At 38.7% G+C, this 13883-nt stretch overlaps 1 protein-coding gene across 3 annotated transcripts in view; it reads left to right on the top strand.

Moving 5' to 3' along the window:
- Nucleotides 1–13883, top strand: part of LOC114031713 (microtubule-associated protein RP/EB family member 2) — a 193017-nt gene that overhangs the window by 164574 nt on the left and 14560 nt on the right. For all 3 annotated transcript variants that reach the window (XM_027846871.1, XM_027846870.1, XM_027846869.1), the window contains one exon: nucleotides 7140–7282. In XM_027846871.1, coding sequence (XP_027702672.1) covers nucleotides 7140–7282 — 143 coding nt within the window. The remainder of the gene's footprint in view (nucleotides 1–7139; nucleotides 7283–13883) is intronic.

The following is a 13883-nucleotide window of genomic DNA, read 5'->3' as shown; positions in this document are numbered from 1 at the left end:
GTCCAAAGAGTACTATGAAGGCATTTCGAAATGCAACAAAATGATATCTGGTATCAAAGGTATCTTTAAAGAACAAAATGAGCATTTTTAAAAATTATTTTTATTTGTAGTCATCAGGACTACCAAATTTTACAGTACAATTTTCAGATATATTTCAGTGACTTAATTTCTTGCCTTTTTAAGTCTCTAGTCCAGACAAAAGCAACATAAAGATTCAGAAGTCACTTATTTGCTATCAACTCAGTCAATACAAGAGACTGGGAAAGTCTCCATTCTTGCTGTAAAAACCCACTCATTCTCAATCCTTTAGCAAAAACTTTTTTTTATTCCTTAGAGAACAATCATGATGAGAAAGAACTGGTGGGTACAGAGTATGGTAGTATTCTACTCAACCACTGTGACTGCATGCATTTTGTTCCCTGGAAGTCTGTAATAATAGCAATAATAAAAGCTCACATTTAGACATTGCTTTAATGTTCTCCAAGCGTTTGTAGATGTTGTTTCATTTGTTCCTCACAACACTTCTGTGAGGTAAGTGGTATTATTATCTCCATTTTGCAGATGAGGAAACTTGGGATTTATAAAGGCTAATTGGCTTCTGTAGAGTCACATTTCTAGTAAGTAGCTAGTAAGCTGCTAGTAAGATTTTAACTCAAGTGTCCCCGACTCCAGGTCCAGCTCTTACCACTATGACCCCAGGCAGTCAGGGGAGACAAAGTATGGTGCAGGAAAATTAGGGCAAAGAGCTGTGAATAACTAACTGATAGGATTATTGCTTACTGAATAAATTTCTCCTCTTTTGCAGTTCTTGTCAACAATATTAATGTCATATTTTTAGCTCCTCTATTTATGATTCTGGCAGAAGAAATGATGTAAATTATGTGAGAGGAACTTCTAAATTTCATCAAAGCACTAGTCGTGAAGGATGAAGCTGAATGTGTCGCTTTTATTTGCTTCATCATTCTGAATTCATGTAGACCTCAGAAGAACAAAACAGCATTTTCCATAAACATTAGGCAGGCTACTAATTGACATAAACTGCAGTGATGCTCTGGCCTTAACAAGGCCATGAATCAGACTGTCCTTTGTTTTCAGAACCATGGTTAAGAGGTTCTAGAAATCCTCTTTAGACCAAAATTCTGGAAGGCAGTAATTAAAACATAATAAGCCATACTTAGTTTTAATGTTGAAAGGGAATTACAGGAACTTCTCTATAATTCATATCCATTTTCCTCTGCATCTGAAATTTCCTTTTTGAAATAGGAAAACTTCAGGGAGGAGGTAGAAAGGAAAAATGTTTGGTCATAAAACATGGCAAATACTGTTTTTCAGGACATTCTTAAATGCAACTCGGAAAAAAAACTTGAAATGCCTGATGGCCACTCGAACAGATGTGCGTCACATGCTCCCGATCAGAATAGCTGCAGCCTTTTTAAATAAAAAGAGTCAGTCTGGGAGGTTTTCACTTTGGTGTTGAGCAGAGAGGAGCCATGGATAGGGACAGAACTGAAATAATCTGGTCGGGAATTCTGGGGTCTAGAAGGCTGATTTAAGTGAGTTCAGTGGCGTTTAAAATTGATGTCTGGCCCTAACCTTGGAACTAAAAATGTTCAGCTTCTCTGTGCATTTGAGATAACACTGGGGGGATGGGGGCAAGGGAGGGGGATCATACTTAAAAGTGACTGTTAAATTAGACTTTTTTGGCAATATCCCTGGCCAGAATGCAGTGGAAAAGGAACATCTTGAGGCCTTAGAAATTAGATTATGTAGTTTCATTATAATTAGTGCATTTCTTTGGTGTGTCTAGTTTTGTTGCTGTTTTTGCTGTTGCTTGTTTTAAAAGAAAGTAAAGCTTGAAAGCAACATCAGGGCCAGGTCTTTAGGGCGTCCTCGAACATCCAGCAGCTCCTCTTCGGTCACACAAGTAAACAAGATGGCACTGAAAAAGGAGGAGAGGAAGTCTCTTTTTCCGCTCTCTAAATTCTGACACTTCTTTATGTATTTTAGCCATGTGGCGGCTCTCCAGGGAAATTATTTTCGTATCAGATCACAGTTTATGAAAATCTGAGAGTTCAGTCTCCTCTTAAAAATGTACCTTTGGTTTGAACCCCAGAGTGCGTTTTCCATTAAAGCATTAAAACCTTCAGAGTAGATGCATAGATTTTTCTCAGTGCTATTCTTTTTATTTCCTGCCATCAGATTTATTTTTTTAAGAGTGAATGAAGAGTGGACTTTCTGAACAAAACTGGAGTGTGTGTGTGTGTGCGCGCGCGCGCGTGCGCATGTGTGTAGTATCCCGAGGAAAGCACCACCCTTGAGAGATTCTGTTTCTAACAGCCTTTTATTCCATCACTGGTCAGTTTCTGCCAAAACTGCTTCATAGGAACAAAAATGCCAACTAATTTAAAAATCAGATAAGGCTAATAGAGGAAGGGAAAGGAACATGCATTCAAATAGCACTTCCTAATATGACAGTGCCAGTGTGCTAAGCGCTTTACAAATATCTCATTTGATCCTTCCAACAACCCTGCAAGGTAGATACTGTTATTATTTCCACTTTACAGTTGAGGAAATGGAGGCAAACAGGTTAAGTGACTTACTTAGGGTCACACAACTAGTAAAGTGTCTGAGAACAAATTTGAATTCAGGTCTTTCTGACTCCAGGTCCAATCCTCTGTCTGTTGAATTGCAAAATTGCCTTAATAACTTAAATTGATTTTTAAATTGTTCACCTATCCTTAAGTCTGATAAATAATATGTTCCATGTTCTTCTAATTTTCTTATAAAATCTCCCTTTATATCTAGGTCGTGTATCCATTTTGACCTTATCTTAGTATTTTAATTGTACATTATGTGTTATTGAATGTTATAAAACTATTATAAAAACGTTTCTCTGTTATGTCATATCTCCACTCTACTTTTTCATATGCCATTCCCTAAACGTCTAGTGCCTGTTACCGAGGAGCTCATGCTATTTCACACATGTGTCATATTAATATGTAGTTGGAAAGCGGTGGTAGATAATACACTCCTTGCAGTTATAGATAGCAGGTAGTCTGCTTTTTGTTTCTCTTCCTTTTTCTGTTCTATTCTACCCACTGAAAATATTTTGATGTACATTGTTGTGTAAAAAGCCTATAAAGATGCATTTTACAAAAGCATGTGGCACATTAAGTGCTTTGGTACCACCAGCATTAAAGTTTGGGCACATATGGCCAAAACTCCCCCTGCCATTTTAAGGCTGTATCTGTGGTAACTATTAGAGTCAATGGTTTTGACCATCACAAAGTCAGTCAACCGCTTTCTGGGTTTTTTTTTTTTCCCAAAAACTGACTGTTTCTAAATTGACAAGAGTGGCCAGTTTTGTAATATTATTTAGATACAGCATAAGTAATACTTGGGAAAGATTTTTCATGAGTTTGGCTATATGGCAGAAGAGTACTATGAGATGTAGTAGGGGCGTGGGGGATGGGGCAAGGAACTCAGCTATGAGTGATTTTTTGTTCTTTTATGCTTTTTTAGATATCCACTGGGTACTGTTGGTTGTCTGTATTCTTTGAATTGCTTTAATTGCAAAGGCCCGTAAGAGCTTTCTTTATGTGAAAATAGATCACTAATAAAAGGGACAGAAGTGTTTTGATGTTAAAAGGCACTTTCAGGACTAAATAAATGGCTAAAAGCTTTTATTCAGAAAGCAGCTGATGTAGAGTGGTTCCTGGCCTCTTTGCATTGCTCTGTAGCATTTACTGTTTATCAGACGCAAACAGTTCCATCAGTCACCTGCCAACACTGGTGAGTCAGTGAGCCTTGAGCAGTCAAACTGGGCTGTGAAGATGTACCAGGTTTAGGCATTGATTTATGTAGCAAGCATTTACGAAGCACCTACTATATGCAAAGTATGCTACTAGATACTGTGAAGGGTACAAGATAAATAAAATGCCAGAGTAACTGTCCTCAAGGATCTTGTAGCCTAGTAGGGGGGATAAAATACCCCAAAATAGCTATAATGGTAAGATAGAATACAGTAACTATGATGACAAGATTAAAAGTACTATAATTTATGTATAGCATGATGTGGAGATCAGAAGAAAGGTTATTTTTGACAGAGAGGATGAAGGATGGATTCAATGAGGGGATGGTGTTTGGTAAATGATCTTGAGTTTAATAGGTCAAATAGGGAAGGCAACCATTTTCAAGATAGAAGGAACAACATGAACAAAATCTTCTAGATATGAAAAGAAGGCACATTCAGGGAAACCGGACATAGGTCATTTTGCTTAGACTCCCAGGTCAATGAGAGAGAGAGAGAAATGAGAGAGAAATCTGGAAAGATAAGTTAGAACCATCATGTGGTAAATCTTGAATGCCACACTGGAGTTTAGACTTTATTTGATGAGCAACAGAGGACTATTTAAGGTTTGGATTTTGATTTCATTTAGTTTGGAGGTTTTTTGTGTTTGTCTATTTGTTTTTAGGAGGGAAGGATAATATAATCAGAATTGTGCCATAGATTTTTTTTTAATCAATATTTAGAATTGTTCAAAGAGGAGAGAAACTGGAGGCAATTTAAATAATTCAGGAACTGGCAATTAAGGCCTGAATTAGGGTGGCAGTGGTAGAAACAGGGAAAATGAGATCATAGGATCATAGATTTAGAGCTCCAAGGGACGTCAGTTCATTTAGAACAACTCCCTTATTTTATATGTGAGGAAACTTGAGGCCCAAAGAGGTTAAATCATTTGCTTAAGATCACACAGATGGAAAATGGCAGAACTAAGACAACCCCAAGTCTAGTCATTCCAAATCCAGCACTTTTCATTATACTACACTGCCTCAGAAGCAAGAAGAACCTTCTCTGAGTTTTCCCATCTGTAAAATGGTTACAGTAACACAAGAAGCAGAATGGTACGGTGGAAAGAGTACTTGTTTTGGATCCAAAGGACCTGAGTTTGAATCATGATATTCGAGTTGAGTAACCTATGTGATCTTGGGCAAATCATTTCATCTCTATGGGCCTCAGTTTCCTCATATGTAAAATAAGGGAATTGGCCCTCTACAATGCCTTCTGGCTCTAAATCAGTGATCCTATGATTGATTAACTTGGCATATATACATTTGTGAATAGAGCTAACCTTCAATAAGGAGACAAAAAAAGAAAGTTTAATAATAAAAATATTCCCTTGGTATCAGATGAAGATAAACTTTTTTTTTCATAAGCAGTTTACAAATTTCGGACAGATGAATGTCTTGTATCTACAAATGACTGCCTATTAGGCAGAATTCTGTCTCCATACTACTGCCCTTAAGACTCTCTCCTCTCATTGCCTCCACCAAGGCTAATCCTTTCCCCTTTAGACAGAACATGTCCTAGCACACACGCCATTCCCTTTGTCCAGAGGTCCTGTCCTTAATCCCTGATGCTCTTGAGCAGAACTGATCCTATTCTGCCTTTCCTTCTACTCCTCCCTTCTCTGTCTTCCCATTGCCACTACCAATGACCCCATCTCACTTCACCTGTCCCCATCTCTTGCCACTGGAGTTAATTGGAGGTCAGCTCTTCATTCCTTCTAATCCTGATCACTGCAGCAAGAGATCCCACCCATCAGGACCCTCTGATTAGTTGGCTTGGTTACTTCCAGTGGTTTGAAGGGAAGGAATTCCCCTATTCTTCATACTGGGGCTATAGTGACAGGAGATCTGTTCCTAGAATCCCACATTGGAATCTCAAATGCATTTTTATATATAGAAATGTTATTATAGATGGTGTTTAGGTTCTATAGTATTATTAATACTGACAGGTCCAGTACATTATAGGTTAAGTAGCCATTTGCAGGTTGACCTGAGAACCTATCATTTCTAATATTATTTCTATCAGAAATTGATCAATTCCTTTTGCAGAAGGCCTTTCCCAGTTCCTCTCCTTCCCTTCTCTCCCTGCCCCCAATGCCTTCACTCTAGGATTAATTTTCATTTACTCTGAGTATCTTGTATGTACATGGTTGTTTGCATATTGTCTCCCCCGTTAGAATGTGAGCTCCTTCGAGGCACGGAATGTGTTTTTGTCTTTCTCCTGTGCTTAGCATAATGCCTGGCACATAGTAAGCACTTAATAAATGTTTGTTGACTGACTCATTGACGAGTATCTATAAACTAAAGACTAAATTGAGTTATAATATATACTAGAATCTCTAATAGAATTGTGTGAGCTTTCCACTGCATTAGACAATAATAACTAAAGTTTGCAAAGCTTTCTACAGAAATTATTATCTCCTTTGTTCCTTACAAGAGCCCTGTGAAGTAGGTACTACAGGTATTATGATCCTCATTTTACAGATAGGGGAACAGAGGGTTAGTTAGAGAAAGAAAGTGAACTTGACCATGCTTATGCAGCAACTTTCAGCAACAAAACTCGAACCCAAGACTTCCCAACTATAAGGTGGTCTAGCATTCTCCTCTATAACACTCTGCCTTTATAAATCTGTTGGTTTGTACTCAGGTACAACTATAGTTGTTGAAAATCCTCATGAAAGTTATATTTAGTCTGGATTCTCAAGTGCATTATTTCACTTTTTAAAGTTTTGCCACTGATAAAAATTTTGACAAGGTCCTTTCTAGCTCTATTGTAATCAGATTAATTAAAAGATATTATTTGTCACTTTAACCAAAAAATCTTGGCTTTACCTTTCTTCCCAAGAACTTAGTCCTTGGCAAAAGTGAATATTATATTAACTTTTCCCCCTGTCTTAGGAAAGGGAACCAGGACATAGAACAACCTGCCCAAGCACACAGTTATTTAGTAGCCAAATAGCGGGCCTTAACACAAAATTTCATATAAGTTTATTTCTGAAAGGGGCAGAAGGGAGTAGCTGGGAGTGTCTTTTGCATTCTCTATTAACATATTTCATGGCAGAAGCATGGTTTTGTGATGGTTGAAAAATCCCAAGAATCAAAGACCTGGGTTTAAGTCCTTTCTATGCTAAGCCCTGTAGCTTCACTTTCCTGGGCAGCCTCAGTTTCCTCACCTGTAACACGGAGTTGGACAAGATAATCTCTAAGGTTTCTTCCTACTCTGACAATATTGCCCATGGTTCTGTGTTTCCTAAGTGTCTGTTATTCATAGTTTCTTCTGTTGTTTCCAGGTGCTGCTAAATCTAGTCCGGCTTCTAAACCAGGATCTACCCCTTCTCGTCCCTCATCAGCAAAAAGGACCCCCTCTAGCAGTGGCTCAGCATCCAAATCTGAGAAAGACTTAGAAACCCAGGTCATACAGCTCAATGAACAGGTAACCTGTGATGCACAACGTTGTTCTGCGTGTGCTTCATGTGTGCCCTTTGGTGATTTTGCTGGGGGGGGGGGGGTGCACGTGTATGTTTTTTAAATAAAGGAAATGGTGCCATAGGGTTCAGTCATGATAGTTATTGAATCTGCAGCCTGATATATTGAGAATTGAGCGATCTTTGTACTTGCTTGCTATTAGCAGTGAACCACCAGAAGTCATTAGCTGAGATCCGGAGTGCTTTCTGACTAACCATTAGCAAGATCATACCAATGATTTACATAGATTTTGACTGTGGGAGGAAGAGCAAGCATTTGACTTGTTTGACGCCACTGGCTCTGCCTTCTAGTTATTACCTTTACATAGGAAAGACAGGAAATACATGTGTGTGGGAGACAATCCTATGCTCTACATGGTGAAAGGATTTTGAGAGGCAGCAATCCTTTGGCAAGGGATGGGAGACTCTTTAAAATTCTGATTAGAGTAAAAGAATAATTATTGGCCCAGGGCAGTCAGTGAATACAGTGTTTTAAGAATTGTGGAAAGTTCAGAATCTTTGAAGATTCCAAGTTTCACTGAGGAGTGAGCTGGTACAAATGTTTTAACTATCAACTCTCTGAAAAAAAAAAACAAATGTACACACAACATCCTTTTATCTTCATCATCACCATTTTCTCCATCACTTTCTTAAGTCCAAACAATCAATAAAACAATAAATCAGATGCTGATTTGTAGCGTTTGTCCATTTCTGTGATGTATAAGCTCACACTGATCATTTAACAGTCAGTTCTCAAGGCCAGTAGGAGCTGACTCCAACATGCCACTGGTTTCACTCCTATGAAGAGATTCCCAGAAGTTTTTCTCAAGAAATAATTGATACAATTATAATGAGCCTTGGACCACATGCCTGGGGCCCCCAAAAATATGAGACTCGAGAAATACAGTGCTTGCAGTAGTACTACTGGTGCTTTGGTAGATGCCCAACTTCATTAGTTTGGGCACTCCTCCAACTAGGGCATATCACAGTCTCCTTTCTTTTTTTTTTTTAAATATATTTTGATTTTTATTATTTATTTCTTTCAAATGTTCTTTTTAAATTTTGAGTTCCAAATTTTTTTCCTCCCACCCCCTTTACCCAACCCATTGAGAAGGCAAGCAATATATCAATTATACATGGGAAGTTATATAAAACATATTTCCATACAAGCTATATTTCAAAAAAAGGCAAGAAAAAAATTTTTTTTTTAGTGAGGCAATCAGGGTTAAATGACTTGCCCAAGGTCACACAGCTAGTACGTGTCAAGTGTTTGATCTGAGGCCAGATTTGAACTCAGGTCCTCCTGACTTCAGGGCCCGTGCTCCATCCACTGCGCCACCTAGCTGCCCCAAGAAAAATTTTTAAAAATGATAAAGTTATACTTCAGTTTGTATTCAGAGTTCATTAGTTCTCTCTCTGGAGGTGGTTAGCATTTTTTCATCATGAATCCTTTGGAATTGTCTTAGATCGTTGTATTGATCAGAGTAGCCAGTTCTTTCACAGTTGCAAATCACAACTCTTCCATGCCTTCTAATCCTGTATAGTTCTTGTCTTTGCCTTCCATTAATCTCCTATAAAGGACTTTTTGTTTGGTCTTTGAGCGTGTGAAGTTAACATAGCATCTGTTACCTCTAGTTTTTGCTACATGACTGATCCAGCTTCTTTTCTGGCCATGCCTGTTCTCAATAATGTCTTTTAGACTGTTTCTCATATACAAGTCATCCCTGGCAGTGTGCTAAAGCTCCTTGAGATGTATTATATCTGTCTCTTTCCATTGCCCTTTGAATAATATGTAATTATAGTTCGTCCCAGAAAGGGAGGAGTTGCCTAACAAAACCAATGTACAATTGGATTTGTCAACCAACTTAAGACTTCTGAAAGACATACAGAAAATGGAAGAAAGGGCAGGTAACTTATGATGGCTATAAAAAACATCACATGATCTTGCCAGAATGTTGGAAGCACTAAAGTTAGGAGTGGGATGAGGCTAGCTGAGAATGCTATGAGCAACAAAAAAGAATTTTTGCTCTCCATTTTGGGAGAAGGGTATCAGTGATGGGCTGGTACTCCTGCTTAGCCCTGAATATTATTAGGGATACAAAGACATGGCTTATGTTCTGGCCAAGGAGAAAAGCCATATATAGATTATGTTGTAATGGAAAGTCATGGACTCAAAATCAAAAGACTTAGGTCCAAGTCACAGCTCTTCCACTTGTTAGCCACTTAACCTCAGACAAATAATTTGACCTTTTTGAACACCAGCTTTCTCAACTGCAAAATGGGTATAAAAAATAATATTTGAACTACCTTGGTGTGTACTATTTACTGAACTGTATACTTTCAGGATACTAAAATGTATACCTACCTTTCAGGGTTGGTATAAGTCTCAGATTGAGATGATATAGGTAAAATGTTTTGTAACTGAAACCTGTATTCAAGGCAATTCAACAAACATTTTTAAGTACCTGAGCTGGGAAGATGTAAAATATGATATAGTACCAGACCTCAATAGATCTTAAAATGTAATAAAGGAGTTGTTCATATGGAAATATAGTTGTGTAAATGCCCATTTGACCTTAATACAGTGGGAACCTCAATTGCAGGTGAATTGGTTGACTCAGATCGTTGTAGGAAAACAGCGTTCCTTTATGCTAAGCCTGTTTTTAAAGAAAAGGTGAGTTTCAGAAGTCAGCTTTGTCTGTAAGATTCTAAATAATTAGCAGAGGTAATAACAGATCTGGAGGATCTAGAGTGAGGAGACAATCCCCACCAGGAGCCCACATGGGGTAGAAATACTTAGGAGTAAACATGTTCTCATGTATGGAGCCCAAAGGAGTCAACATGTTCTCATGTATGGAGTCCAAAGAAGAGTTTGTGAAACCTAGATTTTTGCCTCTAGCCTTGGAAAGGCATGGTGTAACCATTCAGTTCCCCCAAGTTTGAGACTAGAAGAGACAAAGGCAGTTCCTAGACAGTGTCACCCTCTTAGAAAGAAAATAGGGTTTTGCATATGGCCTACAGAGGCTGAAAGAAACAACCAGGAACTCAGGCTATGTTTGGGGGAACAAAGTAACTGAACTTTGTCCTGTGCAGGGTAATGGAGAGATGCCCTGTAGCAAACCCGTGTTTAAGAGTTCAGGGAGCCACACTTCTAGAATAAGAAAGGGGAATTCCTCGCCAAAGTCAGCCTCTTGGAGAAAAAGAGGATTATGCACAAATCTTCTGGAGCTGGGGGGAGAGCAGACAGTAATTAAAGCTATGATAGGGAGGAACAAAAGACCTAGACTTTGCCCCCTGCTATTATTGAGAATTATTTGGATGAGAAGGGAATTGCCTCACTTAGCAACTCCAAAGGCATTTATGGGAAGCCCAAGTCTTCAGGCTAATACTCTAAAAGAGGATGAATGTATGGGATCCTGAAGGTAAAAGTGAACCTCAGTGGAACAGTGGGGGATTGCCTCTCTTGAGACCCCAAGTTGTTTTCCCTTCTTAGGAGAACCCAAGACCATAGGGTGATGCTTTGAGTTTGTATTACTGTATAGGTCCTGGGGAGAAGGTTGGATTTACCAGAGAGTGAGGAGAATTATGTCTATTGTTGGTGGGTTACTACAGTGAATCCTTTACAAGTTCCTTAATTGTAGGGATAAAATAAAGGTTGTCCTGTACTTGATATGCTTTATTCCCTTAAGACCGTTCCCCTCACTAGCTTTGTGACTCTGGGCAAATCATTTAACCCCAATTGCCTCACCAAAAAATTAATTAATTAATTAATTTTTTAAAAAAGAGAGACTGTTCTCAAAACTAGGGATCATTTTTCCTGCATTTGTGGAGACTTAGCCACATTAGAGCTATATTCTACTATTTCCTATGGAGGCTTCTGAGTGGGGCCAACACAAGCTGAGGAGCTATGATTTAGAGTAACTGCTCCCAACGTTAAGCCTAGTCCGTGTAATCCCAGAACTCATGGAGAGGGCCGTGGGTTAAAGATGTGTGCTGACAGCATTTGCAAGTACCAAAGAAAATCAAAAGGGAACCTCATAGGGAGAAGTTAGTCTAGGAAGGCTGCATGGACTGAGAGAGTCATAAGCTGAGCTTTGTAGGAGTTATAAGGCTTGTAGAGGACTTCGATGTGCAGAGAAATGTAGGGGGAATTATAAAAAGGAGCAATAAATCTTCCCTCTGGTTATATTTTTTTCTGAGAATTTGTTTTCCTGGAAGAAAATCACTTGCTTCTCTTAATAAGAAAATCTAAATGATGGCCAGTTTATTGACATTGATACTGTGAAGTGACAGTGGAGATAGAATATTTATTTGTCTATTGATTTTTTTTTTGACCGAGTTAAAGCAAGACCATTGTGGTAAGATTTTGACTGAGCTACTGTTGACTTTTAATGAGACATTTTTATAGCTGAGTATTTGTTACCTAAAGAATGTAGAGCACTAAGCCTCAACTTCAGATGCGTATTTCGGCAAATATTTCAACTATTTGTTCATTGTGCAAACCAAAACACCATAGAAAAACAAACAATCCTAGTTCCTCTGGATTGAATGTGTCAGACAGATACTCCCTGCCTGGTAAACTAAAGCCTTATAAGTAGACTAGTAGCATGCCTTACATTATTGTGATTCAGTCTGCTAGCACCTAAATGGGGACAGAGGAGAGAGACAGACAGACAGACATGCAGTGGCCTGGTCAGGCAAGTTGTTTTTTCAACAGTGCAGGATTTCAGGAACAAAGCAAAGTTTCATTTTGCTAGATCTGGAGCTGGCACTTTTGACTTTTACAAGTGGCTGAGTTACGGCATTAAATGAGGAGGCCTTCCCTCACTGTCTCAAAAAGAGAGGCCTCCAAACCTTCTTCAAAGAGAAGCTATTTGGAATTTTTCTGAAACAGCATAACAAGCAAAATCTCTTATGTTCACAGGTAGAACATCAATTTTCACCCAGAGTTGGGGTTAGATGGCAGAGAATTCAATGGCAGCTCCAAAGTCATTCTTATGGAAAAAGAGTAAATCTAGGTTGAAGATGAGGGAGTTTGGTGACACAGTGGATAGAGAGAGAATTGGGCCTGGAGTCAGGAAGAGACCAGTTCAAATCCAGCCTCAGACATGTAGTAGTTGTGTGACCCTGAGCAAGTCACTTAACCTCTGTCTGCCCTAGTTTCTTCATCTGTAAAATGTAGATGAGAATAATAGAAATTACCTCCCAGGGTTTTTGTAAGGATCAAATGAGAGAATATTTGTAAAGCTCTCTGCAAACCTTGAAGTGCTGTATAAATGTTAGCTAGCTAGTATGCACAAGCCCTGTTGAGAACTCTAGAGGTAGCACTAGATGACTCACTTGCATAAATTTCCTATTATTTGACCAAATCAGTCGGTCAGGCAGGTTTGGTTTTCTTTATTCAAAATCTGACTTCAAATTCCATTGATGTCTTGAATCTCCAATAGTGGAAAAGATGATAGGCTTGAAATTAGGAAAGACCCAGATTCAAATACCATACTCTAGCTAGCTGTGTGAACCACAGAAAGTCATTTAACTCTCTGTGCCTCAGTTTACTGATCTGCAATATGAAGAAAATAATACTTGTACTGCTACCTTACAGGGTGGTTTTGAGGGAAATACAAATGTGAAATATGTAGTGGGAAGAACACTGCATATAGGAGACAGGAAAGGGAATTCTGGTCTTGACAATGAATCCATTAATCACATCATATTGTGGAAATAAAATATTTACTCAAATATAAGGGAAATGGCTTTTCCAGCCCTGGGGAATTTAGCATAGTGTAGCCTTAAAAACAAATATGAGGCCACAGGTCCAAGGCCTACAGTATGTTCACGGTGTAGAGAGAAATTTTGAGCTTTTATGCCATTCCTATGTGAATCCTTTCCTGAGCCTCATGTCACGCCCCATCCCCTAGCTGCTAGTGCCTTCCCACTCAGAAACCTTGTGTTTCTTTTGTATTTACCCTGATAGAATGTAAACTCCCTGAAGATAGCCTGTCTCACTTCAGTCTTTGTATCTTCAGTGCCTAGTAAAGGGTTGGGGAACCTGTAGCCTTCTAGATCCTTGGGTGCGGCCTTTTGACTGAGTCCAAGTTTTACAGAACAAAAGCTTTTATTAAGCAGATTTGTTCTGTGAAGTTTGGATTCAGTCAAAGGGCTGAACTTGAGGACCTAGAGGGCTACATGTGGCTTTAAGGCTACAGGTTCCCCACCCCCTGCAGTACATAGTTGCAATCTAATAAATGCTTAGTAATTGGTTGATATTTTGCTTTTCCTTTATATTTCCTTGTCCCTTGGTTTTTCATGGGAACTGACTTATATAAGGAATACTGGAGTGTTTGAGGCAAGCAAATTGCTTAAGTGTACTTGACCCATTGTTATGGGGGTCAAGTAAAACATTTTCAGGTAAATAAAAAGTTCCTCAATCTAATGATCTTTTAACAAGAAGAAAAAAGCTTAGTGATTCAAATTCAGAAAATTTCATATGATCACGGGAGTTGAATGAGAAAAATGCTTATTAAGTTCTTAATATATGTGAAGCACTGTGCTATAGCACTGGGGATAGAG

Source organism: Vombatus ursinus, unplaced genomic scaffold, assembly GCF_900497805.2.
Source record: "Vombatus ursinus unplaced genomic scaffold, bare-nosed wombat genome assembly UNPS02015255.1, whole genome shotgun sequence".
Lineage (NCBI taxonomy): Eukaryota > Metazoa > Chordata > Mammalia > Diprotodontia > Vombatidae > Vombatus > Vombatus ursinus.
The sequence above is the reverse complement of the archived record's forward strand: the minus strand, read 5'-3'. Positions and strand labels throughout refer to the sequence as shown.